Source organism: Schistocerca gregaria, chromosome 1, assembly GCF_023897955.1.
Source record: "Schistocerca gregaria isolate iqSchGreg1 chromosome 1, iqSchGreg1.2, whole genome shotgun sequence".
Classification (NCBI taxonomy): domain Eukaryota; kingdom Metazoa; phylum Arthropoda; class Insecta; order Orthoptera; family Acrididae; genus Schistocerca; species Schistocerca gregaria.
This window is the reverse complement of record NC_064920.1, coordinates 319,846,902-319,866,559: the sequence shown is the minus strand read 5'-3', so window position 1 is coordinate 319,866,559 and position 19,658 is coordinate 319,846,902. Positions and strand designations below refer to the sequence as shown.

The 19,658-nt window shown below is 42.3% G+C and overlaps 1 protein-coding gene across 9 annotated transcripts in view; it reads right to left on the bottom strand.

The window, feature by feature from the left end:
* Window positions 1-19,658, bottom strand: part of LOC126343484 (COMM domain-containing protein 4-like) — a 492,684-nt gene that overhangs the window by 44,441 nt on the left and 428,585 nt on the right. For all 9 annotated transcript variants that reach the window (XM_050001948.1, XM_050001946.1, XM_050001944.1 and 6 more), the window contains one exon: window positions 13,658-13,701. In XM_050001948.1, coding sequence (XP_049857905.1) covers window positions 13,658-13,660 — 3 coding nt within the window. In that variant the 5' untranslated portion in view covers window positions 13,661-13,701. The remainder of the gene's footprint in view (window positions 1-13,657; window positions 13,702-19,658) is intronic.

Here is a 19,658-nt window from a genome sequence, read left to right as displayed (position 1 = left end):
GCTCATCAGTGTATGTTTTATAGGCTCCGAAAAATGAACATCCAGAGGCTGAATTTGTCTAGTGATTCCAGGCGGTATGAATTTCAATGTCACACACTTATCAGGAGTGATATTTTGCTCTAAAGGAGTATTATTTTTATACACAAACCAAGAATCAAGTAAAAGCAAGTTATTGAGATCAGCTAGTAGCCAAACCAGTGTTCATACCATAGTTTTAGTTCTCCATTTTTCCACTCTTGCTTGCTGTGACGTAAATATTCCCTACTGCCTTTGCAAGGTCACGCCCACTAGAAAACCGAGAGATGTAGCGCAGTGGTTAGCACACTGGACTCGCTTACGGGAAGAATAGGGTTCAAACCCGCGTCTGGCCATCGTGATTTAAGTTTTCCGTGGGGTCCCTACACCGATTTAGGATGGTTCCTATGAAAGGGCACGGCCGAATTCCTTCCCCATCCTTCCCTAATCCGAGTTTCTGCTCCGTCTCTAATGACCTCATTGTTGACAGGACGTTGAAAACTAGTGTCCATGTCCTCCTCCTCTCACTAGGAGTTCAATTTCGCTGAGTGATGCTATCCCTCGTTGTAACAGTAGGAGAGCATATTTCGGAGGTAAGTTAATGAGCAACACATTTTTAGTTGAGTTCGTGAACTTCTGCATCCATATGGTGGCTTTTTTCATATGTTTTTAAAGATGTATTAGTACAGTATGATACTACACATCATTTATAACCAATTTGCTGAAAAGTAAATTCCAAAACAACACCACTGTGAATTAGTATTATGACAGTAGGAGCAGCCAGTGACGTCACAGGCATCACATGACTCGAATGGAGAGTTTTATGGGCTTTCATATTATTTGAATTTCATTTCCGTTTTTATAAAAGAATACTCAAATTCAAGAGGAAAAAGGCATGTTAGGAGCATAAAATGATGTAATTAAGCATTTAAGACAATTTCCCAAACACAGTCAAATACTCCATTCTGTAGCACTGTTTGAAGTTATGCAACCATAAACTGCTTCCCTTGAAATCTATGCCTCGCGCTGTTTGACGTCACTATCATCATGCACGGTCTGTAAATTGTACCGAGAATCCTTGAAACGCGCAAAGACAATTTTTTGTGACAGGAGCCCCTTGTCCTCCCTTGAATATCCGTAGTTTTTCTTATGCACTACACGGTCATATTGCAGCAGAATTATTCGAAATCTGTTCATAATGGTTTTCTTACTAAGCTGCGGATGATCTTCCACGTACGTAACTACACTCCTGGAAATTGAAATAAGAACATCGTGAAAATTCATTGTCCCAGGAAGGGGAAACTTTATTGACACATTCCTGGGGTCAGATACATCACATGATCACACTGACAGAACAACAGGCACATAGACACAGGCAACAGAGCATGCACAATGTCGGCACTAGTACAGTGCACCTTTCGCAGCAATGCAGGCTGCTATTCTCCCATGGAGACGATCGTAGAGATGGTGGATGTAGTCCTCTGGAACGGCTTGCCATGCCATTTCCACCTGGCGCCTCAGTTGGACCAGCGTTCGTGCTGGACGTGCAGACCGCGTGAGACGACGCTTCATCCAGTCCCAAACATGCTCAATGGGGGACAGATCCGGAGATCTTGCTGGCCAGAGTAGTTGACTTACACCTTCTAGAGCACGTTGGGTGGCACGGGATACATGCGGACGTGCATTGTCCTGTTGGAACAGCAAGTTCCCTTGCCGGTCTAGGAATGGTAGAACGATGGGTTCGATGACGGTTTGGATGTACCGTGCACTGTTCAGTGTCCTCTCAACGATTACCAGAGGTGTACGGCCACTGTAGGAGATCGCTCCCCACACCATGATGCTGGATGTTGGCTCTGTGTGCCTCGGTCGTATGCAGTCCTGATTGTGGCGCTCACCTGCACGGCGCCAAACATGCATACGACCATCATTGGCACCAAGGCAGAAGCGACTCTCATCGCTGAAGACGACACGTCTCCATTCGTCCCTCCATTCACGCCTGTCGCGACACCACTGGAGGCGGGCTGCATGATGTTGGGGCGTGAGCGGAAGACGGCCTAACGGTGTGCGGGACCGTAGCCCAGCTTCATGGAGACGGTTGCGATTGGTCCTCGCCGATACTCCAGGAGCAACAGTGTCCCTAATTTGCTGCGAAGTGGCGGTGTGGTCCCCTACGGCACTGCGTAGGATCCTACGGTCTTGGCGTGCATCCGTGCGTCGCTGCGGTCCGGTGCCAGGTCGACGGGCACGTGCACCTTCCGCCGACCACTGGCGACAACATCGATGTACTGTGGAGACCTCACGCCCCACGTGTTGAGCAATTCGGCGGTACGTCCACCCGGCCTCCCGCATGCCCACTATACGCCCTCGCTCAAAGTCCGTCAACTGCACATACGGTTCACGTCCACGCTGTCGCGGCATGCTACCAGTGTTAAAGACTGCGATGGAGCTCCGTATGCCACGGCAAACTGGCTGACACTGACGGCGGCGGTGCACAAATGCTGCGCAGCTAGCGCCATTCGACGGCCAACACCGCGGTTCCTGGTGTGTCCGCTGTGCCGTGCGTGTGATCATTGCTTGTACAGCCCTCTCGCAGTGTCCGGAGCAAGTATGGTGGGTCTGACACACCGGTGTCAATGTGTTCTTTTTTCCATTTCCAGGAGTGTATGTTCAGAACCCGCTCCTTGGACAACGATTGTCCTTTAGTACAAGTCACTGGAAACGAGATTTTTGGCATCCTGTTCGGCAAGGGTGATGAATTAGGCGGCTCGACACCTGTTTCACTTGTTAAGCACGTGTCGTCGTCAGCGTAGTCCTCATGGTAACTGCCCGCACAGTCCAGCGTATACGACACCACGTATTCCACTGACTCATCTTGCACAAACGGGGCTAATATTTTGTCTGGCACTTCTTTCTCATTCTGCGAAATTTACTCTCTGACAACATGTCAGTTTCGGTTAATGTTGTTGTACATATGGTGCAATGTTTGCTTTGTTTATCGTTGCCATTGCTCTGCTTTGTATCAACACCACTAGCACTGTAGTACTGTAGTGAGATACCCGTCGACTAAGCAGTTCAGCTACGCTCCCGTAGCTTCATGCTGTGCTCACCGATGAATACCTCCAGTCCCGCCCCCTATTGCAATTAGCACCCAATACTGTGAGTGTGCAACAGACAATATGTGGGGCATCATTAGCCTTTCGCGACCTTGCACTCGACGGTTTCCTTGTGAGTATGTATCCTTGACATTCACTACCGGCTCACCTCACAACACCCAAATGCGGAAACATCGTCGTGGTTACTGGTGGGACCCACTATCACCTTCCACAACCAGAAGGTAACCTGTTTTGCGCTGGAAAAGCACCTGCAGGATACTCTTAACGAATTTCCGTTGACGGCGGGAAACTGCGGCAGCTACGAGTGAGGATGCACTTCTGCGCAAAGTAATTAAGCGGAGCAGCGGGGATGGTCGAACGTTCTTCCGGGGTCAGGTTCAGCACTCCGGATACTTCGACCTTCACGATAGGGTCAAGCTTGTCAACAGAATCCTACAGCTGACTAAGGAAAATCAGAATTGCCACAATAATTCGACCTTCGTAGCGACAATGCCTTCGGCAGAGGCCTACGTTACATGCAGCACACTGGAGGATGTCGGGAATGAAAACACTGACCCAGCGACACATTTATTGGCCAGTAGTTTATTCCGCCATCGAGCACGCGGTGGCTGCCTCTTTAGCGTGTGCTCACAACCAGGCAGTCCTGCACAAACATTCTCTCTATGGTCCGTACCAGAGGAGCCATAAGACCAGGTGCTTGTGGAAACGGCTTTCGGATATATATATATATATATATATATATATATATATATATATATATATAATGAAATGATGGGTGGTTGAAAGTTGAATGTCCCAGCGCACACAAGGCAAAATGACCACTTTAGGCGGCCAAAAATCTATTTTCACACTTATAGATTAGGTCTAAACGTCCTTGTATTCTTAACCTCAGGTAATTGGTCCACTGCACTGCTGTAAAATATCCTTAGTTATGTTGATAATAAATGCGTGTGAGGGTCTGACAGGCAAGTTGCATTCGAAACTCGAAAGTATTATAATGTGAATTTTTTGATCATCTCATGCGAAAATCTCAATATTTATCATGGAGGTGGAAGCCACAGATGTGTTCAGTAAATAGGTAACGTTACCATTCATTTTTTACCCTTGTTAATAGTAAATGACGATTTTATGAAAACTATTTTTCCTTAGGCTTTCAAAAAAAGGCCCGCTTAGTGCCACTTTCTGTCCTAAATATTTACACTTGTCCATTTGTTGACTATTAGTATTGTAAATTCTAGGAACTCAAACCAAAGCATTGTGACACCAGACTCTCTTATTTACAGGTAGTCGCAGTAGACCAAGTCACGCGGAATTAAATATGAGGAAAATGGATCTCGTTTTAGTGTTAAAAAAGGAGAACTTTTACAAACAATCACAGTCTAAGTGTACAGAACGATTAACGACTCACATATTGGATGAATTTAGTGAATATAAAAAGTCAAAAGACAGTGTATGTAAAATTAAGTCAATTTTACAAGTGTTTGACTCAAAATTGCTACGAAAGTGGAAAAAATCCAATCGGAATATGGAAAGATTTACCAAATCCAATTCCGAATAGTTAAAATCGATTGGTCTTGACAGCTCTTAAGCACTACAACCACAAACGAAGATTTACACGTGAAAAAATCCAAAGGAAGACGTACAAAATCTTTTGAAGGGAGCTCACAACGATCAAAACGAAGAATAGTGCAACCAATTATTGCTGAGTCAACCACAGAGCTTTTGTGTACTGCTGCTCAGAGCAGCCTTAATAAGAGTGGAAAAAGAACAGTTGCACAAGCAGTAAGCTTAGCCTTAATCACAAGCTCTCGCAGATACAAACGCATGAAACATATTCACGAAAAGCCATCATATTCGGTTATGGAGCCTTACTCACCCGAAGAAGCCTTAGCGCTCATTATTGACTCTGACATGGGAAAAGAAGATTATATTCATTGGCAAAATGGGACGAAATCTCGAGGCGCGAACATCTATCCACCTTATAATGTCATAGCACAAACAAAGATGCAATGTTACCCGAGTAACATAATCACGGAGACCGAAGTGCAAATTGCAGTACAAGATATTTTGGACCACACAATCAAAAGATTTGCTTATGGACAGCAGGATGCACTTCTGTTACACCACGATCACACTACAAACTCAGCGATTTAAGTCATCTACAAGCGGGGTCTTGATGGTAGTGGTGGACATTACATTTACAATGTGTTGCCAACGACTCACTGTAGGGAGATGCCAACATAATTCTATGTACTATAGTTCCATTGCAAATGTCAGAGGTCACAACGAATGATAAACATATTTTCTGGCAAAACCCGAGTCCTCCTTCGTCGAGATATAATCTCATCATTCGCCTGAAAAGGAGAGAAAGGAATCAGTAAAACTACATTACGAAGCAATTGAGGAACAAATATCAAGTTTGCAGCCTACTGAGGTGACCCTTGGGGATAAATCTTACACATTTAAACATTGTGCTGTATGTACAGTGATGGACAGAAAAACGTGTAATGTGCTCACAGACACTTCGTCAACACAAGCGTGTAATGTGTGCAAGGCAACACCCAAAGAACTTAACAACCTTGACTTACTTGTGCAAAATCAATATTCTACGACTAGTTCATTTAAGTTTGGGATACTTGTTTTACACTCATACCTTAGATGTTACGAGTACTTGTTAAATATATAATATAAATTGGAACTGAAGCAGTGGCAAGCAAGAGGTAAAGAAGCCAAAGAAAATATAAAAAGAAGAAATAACCACTAAATTATATCGTGAAATGGGATTAGTGGTAGACCAGCCCATGCAAGGTGGAGGTAACTCCAATGACGGGAATACTGCAAGGAACTTTTTGAACAGCCCACGAAATATGCGACTATAACAGGTCTAGAGCCCGAATTTATACATAGATTTGCAAACATCCTAAGCGTTTTGTCTTGCGTATTTAATGTTAATTACAGTAATTTTAAAAATTATTGCCTCGAAACAGCAAAAATCTGTTTAGAAACGTGCAAGTGGTACAATATGAGTGTATCTGTGCAAAAGCTGCTAATACATAGTGCAGATATAATAAAGGAACTACCCTTGCCTCTGGGGCTTTTTTCAGAAGATGTCTTGGAATCTAATCAGAAAGAATATAAAGGTTTAAGACGACGACGATGGAACAATGGATGATTATGATTAGAGATACTATCTGTCTTACTGTCTGTAAACTTTAAGTAAAATATACTAATTTGATTTTCATTTTACTTTTCCATTTTCATCTACCTACAAATCACCTTTTAGGTTGGTAGGTACTTCCAGAATCTTGTCAAGTCTGAATACACATCAACCCTAAGGTCAGAAGCCTTTCAAAGTATAAATGACATAAGTATAAATAAAATAAGTATAAATAACATATCTGAATTTTGGTCGCCTAAAGTGGTCATTTTGCCGTATGTGCAGCGGTTCAAAAGTGAAACACCATCTTAAAGATATTGATTTTTTTTTTTACTTTTTGCCAAATTATTCTTATATTTTTTGCTTATTATGATTGGGTATAATTTTGTGACAAATTTTAAAATTTAAAATTTAAAAATAAGGATTTGGTATCTTTGCCAGATTCATACATTGTTGTTCGCGTTTGATAGTCGGAGTGATCCTCGAATCCATCGTAAGTGGCGCGAGTGTCGCAGACATTGGATAGCGCCTCATAAGTCGTTAACTTTCCTCTTCCGGCCGTGCAGACTCCGCTATCTGTCGCATGCTAGCACTAGCCGAATTCTTTTTTACTGGGCCTATGCTCCTTTGTATTTTTTGTTGTTAAATTATTCACGCTGTCACGTTCCGTTAGTTCTGTGTTTGTTCCTGACCATCCTTTTGGACACCACACTAGCCAAATGGACTGTACTCAGTGTACGTTCACGGGCGCCACGTGCTGTAGTACTCCGCGCTCGGTCCTAGCATTCACGAAAAATGGCTCTAAGTACTATGGGACTTAACATCTGTGGTCATCAGTCCACTAGAACGTAGAACTACTTAAACCTAACTAACCTAAGGACATCACACATATCCATGCCCGAGGCAGGATTCGAACCTGCGACCGTAGCGGTCACGCGGTTCCAGTTTGAAGCGCCTAGAACCGCACGGACACACCGGCCGGCCCTAGCATTCACGGATATGCTATTATCTCACTACACGAGTTGCACCGGTTTTGTTAAGAAGAGCACCAGACGGGCCAAAATAAGAATAATTCGTCACGTAAGCAAGCTGACTCGCAACCTTACGTACAGATAAATGTTAGACTCAATACTAATGAAAACGTTGTTGTTTAATTTATGTGAATTGTGATTTGTTGAATAAACTGTAGTTTAATTTTCAAATTTTTTATTATGATGTTGACCTTTATGAAGAAAGCAGGACCTCTCACAGCTTATCTGAACTGAAAAGCGTGAATATTGTTGGAGTACACTCCAGGTCGCGCTTTTCTGGTTGATCTCTTTTGACTTCTCACTTGCGAGAAGAAGGTATAACTGCATAATATTCTATAGTAGATAAAATGTTGAAAGAAGTACCTGTGTGTTATCTTGACTGATGAAATATAATCAGTTTTCTGCAAGATCAAATACTGAGCATTCACTATTTGGGATTTACAGTGTGTCAAGCATTGGTATCCTGTCTGGTGGTAGACGGGATTCCTTGATTAATAATTAGGCTATTATTTCATTTATCGACATTAGAACCTGCATTTCTGTAACGAGTCCGATCCATAGATTAACGATAACGTCATTTACAGTTATTGTAAAGTTAAATAGAAGAATTATTACACCAGAAAGGATGAATATTGTTTATTATTATATACTTTTTACTCATTTAATGCATAGGACGCTATACAGCGATGGCAATGAACGCCCACAGCATTGATGCTGGCAGATGGAAAGACAACTGACAGCCATTACATATATTAGTCAACGTTAAAACGTGAAAATTAATACTGTTCCTTTGTTTTTTTTAACAATTTGTACTTAGGATCATAATTTTTTTAAGGACTGCATATTTTTGTTTCCAATCAATTGGGTTAGTTGGTCGGTGCGGTGAAGTATGTTCACTTCATTGGTAACAGGAAAACCTTTCCTTTGCGATACATCGCGTACATTTTGCTACAAGCAGTGGTTGGAACCGCGCGACTGATACGGTTGCAGGTTCGAATCCTGCCTCCGGCATGGATGTTTGTGACGTCCTTAGGTTAGCTAGGTTTAAGTAGTTCTAAGTTCTAGGGGACTGATGACCTCAGATGTTAAGTCCCATAGTGCTCAGAGGATTACTAAGTAAACTACGTCTCGAAAAGCCTTGGAGACGTATTTCAGGGAAAGTTATTATATCGGCAATTGTATCGATCGCTATTGGTGAGAACGGTGATTGCTTATTTGATGGAAGTATGTTATTTTGAGTACTGTGGTATTTTGGTGGTAAAGTGGATGCTACTGTTAATATGTTACATATAGTTCGAGAAGTTATAGGTACATTTAGTACTCAAACACACAAAAAAACCTTTTTGTTGTTCGATTTGTGAGTCGAGGTTATGGAATTATAGGAAGCAAAGAACAGCTTTATTTACTACTTAAACAACAGGCTACTTCGAGTATCCAGCTCGTTTTTGTAACCAGTTTACCGGGGCTAACTAAGAGTAGTGAGACGCGAACACCTGATGTGGGTAATTATTGACAACTAGATGGTTTTCTTTTTCGGAAAAACAAGGAGTAGTTCAATCCGGAGAAATCTGTGACAGGCTAACTAGCGAGTGCATGCAATGGTGCAAAATAAGCGGAATATTACGTTCCAGCATAACACATTATTCCTCTGTTTAGCCCAAAGTAGATTTACAATAAGATTTCCAAAAGAAATAAACTGAAAATACATTGTGCTTTATTCTTTAAGGCCAACAACCTACCACAGTATTTATTTAGCAGAGTGAAGAATTTGCATTGGATAAATTAATTGGATAGTTATATCAGAAATAACTGGATAATGGTAAAATGGGAAAAGTAATTGCGCAATAGCATGCATGCTGAAAATCATTAAGTAAAAGAAAATATATATTTGGAAGGGAAAGAAATTACCTTACCTATTAGTAACGAATATTGTAGATCAGACACCTGATGCAGTGCGAGATATCTCTGAATCGAATAACATGGCTTGCTGGTTTCTTAATTGTGACCGACAAATGAAGGATAATAAGTAGAAAAGGAACTTTCTCTGTACCTTATGATGAACTAAATATCAATTAATTAATTTGACAATACTGAACAGAAGGTGTCTGTAGAGGCGAATGGAGTAAACGTTTTTTTCTTATTCCTATGAAATGTTTGAAAGATAATTAGATCCATACGGCAACTTCCGATCGATAAAAACATGGGGTTGGGCCATGCTTGAATTTATTAATTGTCGAGAAGGACCGATTATTGTTTCTTGAAGTTTTCCCGGCGACTCGAATCTTTAATCATTTTTTTCGGAATATCATTAATTTTTGTGTCGATATTTTGGCTGACAGTCTTTTGGCCATTCTCAAGGTCAGTCGCACTGCAGGGTTTCTGTATCACTTTACACAATATTGTGGAGTAAATGCGCAAGCGTCAGAGGTAATACCGTCGGTAACAAGAAAGACCGTCACTCATAGATGAAACTAAGCGTCTTACAAGAGAATGGTCAGACTTGTCATGCTGAAACATGTATTGTTTTTTTAGCACTGTTATTTAACTGTGCAAAAGGTTCGTATGCAAAATTGTAGCTGCTGACATGAACTGCAAGTCACCTAAAAAAATCACGAACATGGCTGTGTTTCCTGCTTGGCGCTTGCAGTGACGGCTGGCCACCCCTGGAAATGGCGAGTCGCGAATGTTGTGTACATGGTCGGGAAGTGCGGCCGTCTTGTCGCGGCGTTCACTAAAGAGGAATATCGCTGCACGGTTTTGGTGGGGAAACGAATATTAGTTTCTGTGGCATGCACGTCCTTTTAATTTCTGGTACATATTTCGAAACATACCGTCCTGAAACTGGTTAGAGATGTGAAAGGTGTTCTGTACATGTTCATCTACACTCCGCAAGCCACTTTACGGTGGACATTCAATCTCCCCTCACAGGTAATGGCGAACCCTGTAAATGTTTTGCTGCTTGCCATGGAGATATACCACAGACGCCAAATGAAGCAATCAACAGAAAACACGCGTGAAGACTATGTGCGGTGCGACATGGTTGTTAAACTTGTAGACGAGCATGTAAATGGCGCAGACATGTGGCTAGAAACAACTGAAACACTCGATATTGCAGACTGTGAATCTACAGACGGCGGAGACACCGACGAATGTTGCACTCATGAAGACTCTTCGAGTGATAGTGCCACGTACCATCATCAATTATCTCAGAAAGTTAACACCAGCAACTACAATTACCTTATCAGACAAAGAAAAAGCGGTGACGTATTGATTGAACGAAAGTGCTAAGAAACGCCTACGTGTCATTACTGTTCAAAATAAGCATCGCGTTGTCCGTTTTGAACGTGAATTGTATAGATGGAAAAAGGAAGTCGCTGGACGACATAAGAGTCGACTGGAAATTGTGACGGAGATAAATGCACGACTTTTTGAGCTATTTACCGATGCCACACAACAGTCACTTAGTGTCAGCGATACAACTTTGCGTGATTGGGCGTTAGAGATTGCCAACCCGATAGACGCTAAAGAATTTACAGCTTTTCATAGTTGGATTAGTCGCTTCAAAAGATCACATAAAAGTGTGGCAAGAAAAATAACAAAATCTGTATCGAGAAACAGGTCGGAAAATGAAATGACACAAATCTAAATGATAGAAGCTTTTCTTACGAATGCAAAAAAAAATAAGATCGCTAGTTTTAGTGAATTGTACGTGTACAATGCAGATCAGTCAGGTTTTCAAAAAGAAATGCGTGTGAAAAGAACACTGTCATTCAAAGGGGAAAATCATATTGAGGCGATTGCGTAGTCCACGACTGCACTCACCCATTCATACACTATAATGCCCATAATTAGTCTGGATGGTTCGTTGCTGCCTAAACTGTATGTGTGTCTTCAAGAACCAAGTGGACGTTTTGGACCACGTGTCAAAAGAACAATGTTCTACGCAAACAATCTTGTGGTAGACGCACCGAAGTCTGGAAAAATGGGAAATGAATACGTTACACCTTTCATGCGTCATGCTTTTCTTCCGTTCTGCGGGAACAAATCTCTTCTTCTAGATTCATAGTCAGGTCATAAAAGGTCTGTCTCATTAAAAGCTGTATTTCGAGCCCACCCTGACAAAGAAATAGAGATACTTCAGATTCCACCCGGCAGAACGAACGTAATTCAACCTTTAGACAGAGAATTTTTCCGTCAGTGGAAGGCATTTTACAGAAAACTAACATAGAAAATTATTGTGTGCAGATCACTGCAATTTCCTGTCTATCACCGTGACAATATTCTCAAGCTGCAGTCAGTAGTACATTATCAATTTTCCTCCCCACAGTTTCAGAATTTGATTAAATATGCGTGGCACTCCTCGAAATATACTGATACTGGGCCTGATACATTCCGAACACGAGCCCAGTTTTGTCTAACAACGTCTGTGACTCGCAGGGATGTCATATGTTGTCTTTGCTTGTATGTTCTTGGTGCACAAAACACCTATGTTTTGAACATTATATCAACATTTCGCATTTTTGCGTTAATTACAAGAAATAAAATTTGGACGTGTTCTAAACCGTATATTTATTTGTGTCTATTTCATAGCTATTTGGAAAGAATGTTGTAGATAACATATCACCCATATTTGTCAACAAATGTTTTATTATCATACGATCGCTTTCACTGGGGAATCAGCTCTCTCACTGCTGTGGCAAGAGAGAGGCGCGTAGCTAACGCCATCTTGTCCCTAGATGACGTTGGTATAACGTAGCGAGAGAGGTCAGAGTTGTTATAAGCGCGGAAACCATGCGACAATGTCTTGTTTCATAAAGATGTATACAGACTTCCAGGTCATGTCAGCAGCTAAAATTCTGCATACAGACTTCTTCCAATGTTAACTCACAATGGTAAAAAAAGCAACACAGGTTTCGACATGACAAGTCTGACCATTCCCTTGAAAGAATAACACAAAGCAAGCGCAGAGTCGGGCAGTCCACAGCGCTCAGGAAGTATTACGGATAGCATATGTTTGGAATGCCAGGCAGCGAATACTTAGACCAATATTTCCTTTGAGAGCGTAGATGTGGAACGGGGGGTTGCCTTGATCTGTCAAGCTGGAGACCCTCGTACCGATTGAGCAGGTTGTCTGCTAATGATATTTACACAGCTTGCTTGACCACTGAATCGCGGTAGTATAAGGCTATGGCCAGTATCTCGACTTTCCTATCCATGGAAGGTTTTCTTTGATTTGTCAAGCTGTAACCCTCGTACCAATTGAGCAGGCTGTCTGCTAATGTTTACACAATTTGCTTGACCACTGAATCTCAGAAAGGTGAGGCTGTGGCCTTTACCTTGACTTTCCTACCCATGGAATGGCCATTGGAACTATAATGTTCAGCCATTGCCGATTTATTGGGCTGTAGAAGCCAAGCGTATCGCTAGTGTTCAGTGCAGTGTTCTTATACGGTATTGTTTGTCGTTTCCTCCACAGATCTCAGATCTGCTTTCACGAAAGAATTCGCTGTGAGTGTGGTAGAAGGTACATACTATATTATCTCTAATATCGTCTGCTTTCGCTGTCACTGATAGTGTGCGCTATTCACAATACATAAATTAGTAACGCCAGGGCACGCCCAAGGTGCATCAAAAACGCCGCCGGTTTACTTTCCTATCTCTCTGTAATCCCACCTTCTGCCTACCCAGACAAATTATCGGCGTATGGGCGTCATTTTTTTAATCGATGTTAATTTAGCGGGCCTGTGGGAAACTGCCTCCAATTAGCTTTCGTCGGATTCCGTCGTGACATTTTTAGACTCTTTTTTCGAGAAATTGCCAATTAAATCACGTGTCGTGCTTCTTTCAGTATCCAATCCCTGTTGCTCTTTCACTCACCTATTCGTGTATTTATCTCAACCGATTTGTTACGTAAGATAATCTTGACCTTTTTATCTCCTACGGAGTATTCTGTAAAAAATAACCTCCCGAGTGAGGTGGAGCAGCTCATAAGGAACTACACTGGCGACCGACTGGAACGGACTTCTCACACCCGTGTGACATCCAGATTTGGGTTTCCTTGGTCTCCGTTAGCTGAATTAGGCAAACGACATGTTTCACTGAAAACAACATCACTGCTTTACTTTCGCGTTCTCCTATAATACGAGCTTGTGCTTCATCTGCAATGCTCCGTCTCCGAATGGACGTTACATCATAATCATACTTTCCTCTTTGATAATACTGAAATCATGTGTAAATTATTAGCCTATAATAATGTAGTATTTTTAATGGGATTGAAAATGGTCTTATTGTTTACAAGTAGATGTTTTGGATTTAAAAAAGTAGTAACGAAGTACACTCACCATGACGGAGAAGACGGATCAAATATTCTCAGGCCGGGATGAGTCTGGAAAAGAGAAAAAACGGATGAAATGTAAAAAAGAATCGGAAGCACAACAGTTGCAAATTTTGTTATCGTTCTCAGATTAAAAGATGACAGACGCATCTAACTGACGTCACTCAACTGTAACCTGATGCAATGAAAGGTGACAGATTTAGAGCCATGCATACGAAACCGAGATGTTATTAGTGAAAACTTTTGAAGGTTACTTATTTTGTATGAACACAAGTAACTTGAAAAAGTAGGCTGATTATGTGTGCACCTCAGTGATTTGGTCTATGTTCACTTATGATGGGGCAAAACTTTTTCTTAATTTAGATTGCTTGGCGTAGCAGCGAAAAAGTACGAAGGAAATAAAGTACAAAGAGACGTGAATGAAACTCACGGTATCTTCACTGCGATTGCTTTGTGTATAGGTGATTTTTACACGAGGCGTTGCTTTGCTCACTTTAAAACTTTTTGTACTTTTGTTACTGTTCATGAAGAACAGTCAAAATCTTATGCGGTGTCAGAAAAGTAGATCCGTATCACTAAAATTATTCTCAGAATTTGTGGCGGAAGCCTTCGGGTCCCTGAACTGGGAAAAGGAAGAAAGAAAATGCGTTAATGGGAAATGGGACATATACTAATGAACCAAAACGATACTAAATACCGCCTGGTGGTGTTGCAGGTTTGCACCACGATAAGTATGCAGACGGAATAGGGACGAACGTGAAATCATTCTAGGGACGACACAGGATGCAAATTAGGAAATCCACTGACGTAAGCGTCTCTGAAGAAGGGCATAACATTATAGACCGGTGCCTGTGAACGAGAATCTCGGAAACTGCGAAGCTGCTTGTCTGTCCTGGTGCAGCAGTCATGAGCATCTATTGAAAGCGGTTGAAGGTCGGCGAAACGACGTATAGTGAGCACTGTGATGGGCTTCCAAGCCTTCCCACAGAACGAGAGGCTGGAGGATTCCCCCACTCGGTAAAGCAGGACAGACGGCTAACGGTGGCAAACAAGACGACAGAGTACTGTGATGGTACAAGCACAAGTGCTTCGGAAGACGCAGTTCAGCGAACATCGTTAAACACGAGGCTCTGCAGCACACGAGCCCTTCGAGATTCTATGATGATCCAAAGAAATTATAAGTTGCGATTTCAGTGGCCACTGGGTCATTGGGACTGGACTGTGGATCAAACATAAACGTGTCCCCTGGTCGGATGAATCGCTTTTCTTCTTGCACCAGCTATGTCGTCATCCAGTCGATCGGCAGCTCGAAACATGAACCGTGCCGCCGACGCAGGTCGGCTGGAGCACTATTATGCTATGGAGGGCATTTATTTGTACTTCCTTGGGACCTGTCGCCATAAAGATACAATGGTAGCTGTGAGCTACGTGAACACCTCCACCCTTCATGCTTGATGTGTTCCCCGACACCGACAGCATATTCCAGCAGGATAATTGGCCACAGAACGAAGCCACAATGGAGCTACAGTAGTTTGAGGAGCGTGGTAGTGAAATGACATTGCTCTCCTGGCGACCAAATTCACCTACTCTGTACCCGACGACTACCAAGGATATGTTGAATCCATGCCACGGAGAATCATTGCTCTTGTGCACCTGTGCTTTCATAGATGGAGCAACACACTATCAGGCAGACGATCACAATATTCTGCCTCAGCAGTGTAGAAATACAAGGTGTCCCAAAAAGAATGACCCGGTTTTAAATAGAATTATTTATTAGGAATAAGGATGTAACACCAACAAATTGCATACTAAATTACTCAGTAAAGACAGAAGTTTATAAAAATCCAACATAAATATTTAATATGTCCTCCATTGGCTGCACGGACGACATCTAGCCGATAGCCGAATTCATCCCAAACTGAGCGTAAGGTGTCTTCTGTCACTGAAGCTACAGCAGCTGATATTCTGGTTTTTAGTTCATCAGTGTCACGAAATCGAATATGAAACGCCCGCTGAATTGCGATCACTGATTGAGTACCACTAAATTCAATAACACAATACGCCATCTGGTGCGTGGACGCCATATTGCGCGAGACTGGCTGCACTCTCCAGGTCAGCGCTCGTAGTGACATGTAATGGATTTTTTTTCTGAAACTCTAGACCGTGCCGACTACATCTAGCGCTGTTTCAGTTACCTAGTGACATTTGTCTACATATTATTACAAGTTAAAATTGTTGGAAAGTACATTTAAAAAAAGTATTTTTTAAATTGTTTTACAGTGGAGTTGGTTACATACAGAGCCATAGATACTCGTAATGAGTCGCCTCACCCCATCCCGCCTGGAATCTGGAGTACAGAATTTTTGTTCATTACAGAATGCTCATTCAACAAGAACAAATACAACAAGTCTTTTGGGTCACCTATAAAATTTGGTTTGTGTAGCATGACACGTTTCGAAACTCACCAACGAAAATGTCCCAAAGAACAGACACCATACACACGTTCAAATGGCTCTGAGCACTATGGGACTTAACAGCTATGGTCATCAGTCCCCTAGAACTTAGAACTACTTAAACCTAACTAACCTAAGGACATCACACAACACCCAGTCATCACGAGGCAGAGAAAATCCCTGATCCGGCCGGGAATCGAACCCGGGAACCCTGGCGTGATATATATAACTGAGGACAACCAATTGATAACTTTAGTGCAGCACAGATGCACACCAAGCTCGAAATCTTACAGGTACCGTCGAAATGGCGCGACTTATATGAGAATAACGGGCAAGGGGTACTACATCAGTAGCGTGTAGATAGGCTGAGAATTTCGGTCTGATGGCATACGTGGTAGGGTACTCCGTGCAGCTGTGATGACCACTGTGTCCAGGTGGCGCAGTGACCAGTGCATCTGCCTAACAAGCAGGAGACATGGGTTCGAATCCTGGTCCGGCATATAGCTTCAACTTTCACCCTTGATTTAAATCAGTGCCCACTAGCAGTTAGTGTCATTAATTCCTTTGTGTCTTGATTCATAATAGCTGCAGGATCAAACTGTCTGTTCTTTCGGACATTTCGAAAGAACAGACGCCACATATATATGATTTCGTTCATTTTAAAGACATACATGAAAAAATGATAAATTCGTAACACCAGTAAGAATACAAGTAAGTGATATGATTTTATTGTCTTTCACTGAATTGATGTGACCCTCCATGATTTTACATCCTACTGAAGTCCGAAGTTGTTTTTCTGTCATCCCATAAAATTTTTGTCCTCTTCAACTCGGCCGCAACTCGTGTTCTAGTGGCTAGCGTTGCTGCCTTTGGATCACGGGGTCCCGGGTTCGATTCCTGGCCGGGTTGGGGATTTTCTCTGCCCGGGGACTGGGTGTATGTGTTGTCCTCATCATTTGTGACAGTGGATAGATTGGACTGTGTAAAAAAATTGTACTGTGAAAAAACTTCGACTTTGTACGGGCGCTGAAGACCGCGCAGTTGAGCACGATACAAACCAAACATAACCACCACCACCACCACCACCACCAACACCACCACCACCACCCTCCTCGGAACTCCCTTTAAGAGGCTACTACAGAAGTTACTCCCCAATGACTGAATGTAAGTCCTATGACTCTGTCTATTCTTCTACTAAGAGAATTAGATATATTCCTTTCCTTGCAGATTCTGTGGAGACCCACTTGAATTCGTTTTCAGCATCCCTTTGTAACACCACATTTCAAATGCTTCGTTTCTCCTATTGCCCGGTTTTTCACTGTTCACGTTTCACTTACATATAATGCTGTTCATTCTCAAAAGCTATATGAAGAAGACAATTACTCAAAAACACTCTCTAAGGCATATATCTGATCCTGTTGGTCTTTTAGCGATAAATGCTTTGTCTGTACCAGTACAAAAGAACAAACACCACATAACTGATTAAGGCGATGACGGCCAGTGATCTCTCCAGTACAGATGCACACCAAGCTTGAACTCTTTCGCGAATCGGTGAGATTCTGAGAGTAATGAGACTAATGAGCTGGGCCACTACATCAGTAGCTTGTGATATTTTACTTCCAAGGTAGCAACAATTGCTCATTTCATCATTACGTGGTCTTCTTTTTAATGCTAAGTTTGTCACTAATCCCACTTCACCTGGTCCTCAATACTTCCGTTTTACCGAGCGTGTTGGCGCAATGGCAGTACAATTGACTTGCATTTGGGACGACGACGGTTCAAACCTGTGTCCGACCTTTCTGATTTTGTTTTTCCACGATTTCCCTAAATCGCTTAAGGCAAATGCTGGGATGGTTCCTTTGAAAGGGCACGGTCAATTTTCTTCTCCGTCCTTGCCTAATCCTAGCTTGCGCTCTGTCTTTAATGACATCGTTGTCGACATATTTAACGCTAATCTCCTCCTCCACTTCCGTTTTTCACTTAGTATTCGTGCCCCTTTGCTCAGCAGACACTGAACAGGTCCTCTAATTCTTCTTCACTTGTAAGGTCATCAGAAAACATTACAATTGATATACTTTCAACCAGATTTTTTCTCTTTTATGACGATTTCTTTTCTTTCTTACATTGCATCTTCGATGTACAGATTGAAGGCTGCAACCTTGCCTCACACGCTTTTTACTCTGCACACATGTTCCTTGGTCTACAATTATTATTGTTCCCTCTTGGTTCTTGTACATATAGTGTATCACCCGTTTGTATCTATTGAGTATATGCTACTTATGTTTATAATGAATTCAAAAATCTTGCACCCCTTTAGATTGCCGAACGCTTTTACTAGGTCCAGACCTTCTATGAAAGTGTGTGTATTTTTCTTCTGCCTTTTGTCCATGATCAACTTTTAAGGTCAGAATGCCTCTCTGCTGCCTTTGCCCTTCCTAAAGCATAACTGACTGCCATGTAACAGATCCTCTTTCTAAATATTCTGTATGTTATTTAGGTTAGCAACTAGTACACGTGTCATTGCAATATTTCTCGTATTTATATGTCCTCGACATCTTTGGGCGAGTGTGTATGAAAATCTTCCGAAAGACGCTATATGGTTCCAGAGATCTTTCCAAGCCTCAAACATCTATGACTTGGTGAAGCTAAAAATGGTTTGCTAAATAAAGGTCTCAGACATAACATTGTACCAAAACTTAATGACAAAAACATCAAAGAATTAGTTGTCAGCACGAAAATTGTATGTACATAGCCAAATTAAGCCCAAGTGAACAAATTACTGCAAGTTCAAAAGCCAAACAAATTACTGCAAGAAATCTACACTCAACATACAGTTCTGAGACATCTGATTCAGGAATACCCACTAGCATTAATGAAAAACTTAAAGGTAACAAAACTGCTGTTGTTACGGCAAATAAAAGAAACACTGCAGTTGAAACTTCCTGGCAGATTAAAACTGTGTGCCGGACCGAGACTCGAACTCAGGACCTTTGCATTTCGGGGGCAAGTGCTCTACCAACTGAGCTACCCAAGCACGACTCTCGCCCCGTCCTCACAGCCTTAATTCCGCCAGTACCTCGTCTCCTACCTTCCAAACTTCACAGAAGCTCTCCTGCGAACCTTGCAGAACTAGCACTCCTGGAAGCAAGGATATTGCGGAGACATAGCTGAGACACAGCCTGCCAGTTTCAGGAAGTTTCATATCAGAGCACATTCCGCTGTAGAGTGAAAATTTCGTTCTAGAAACATCCCCCAGGCTCTGGCTAAGCCATGTCTCCGCAATATCCTTTCTTCCAGGAGTGCTAGTTCTGCAAGGTTCGCAGGAGAGCTTCTGTGAAGTTTGGAAGATAGGAGACGAGGTACTGGCGGAATTAAGCTTGTGAGGACGGGGCGAGAGTCGTGCTTGGGTAGCTCAGTTGGCAGAGCACTTGCCCGCGAAAGGCAAAGGTCTCGGGTTCGAGTCTCGGTCCGGCACACAGTTTGAATCTCCCAGGAAGTTTCATATCAGGGCACACTCCGCTGTAGAGCGAAAATTTCATTCTAGAAACATTGCAG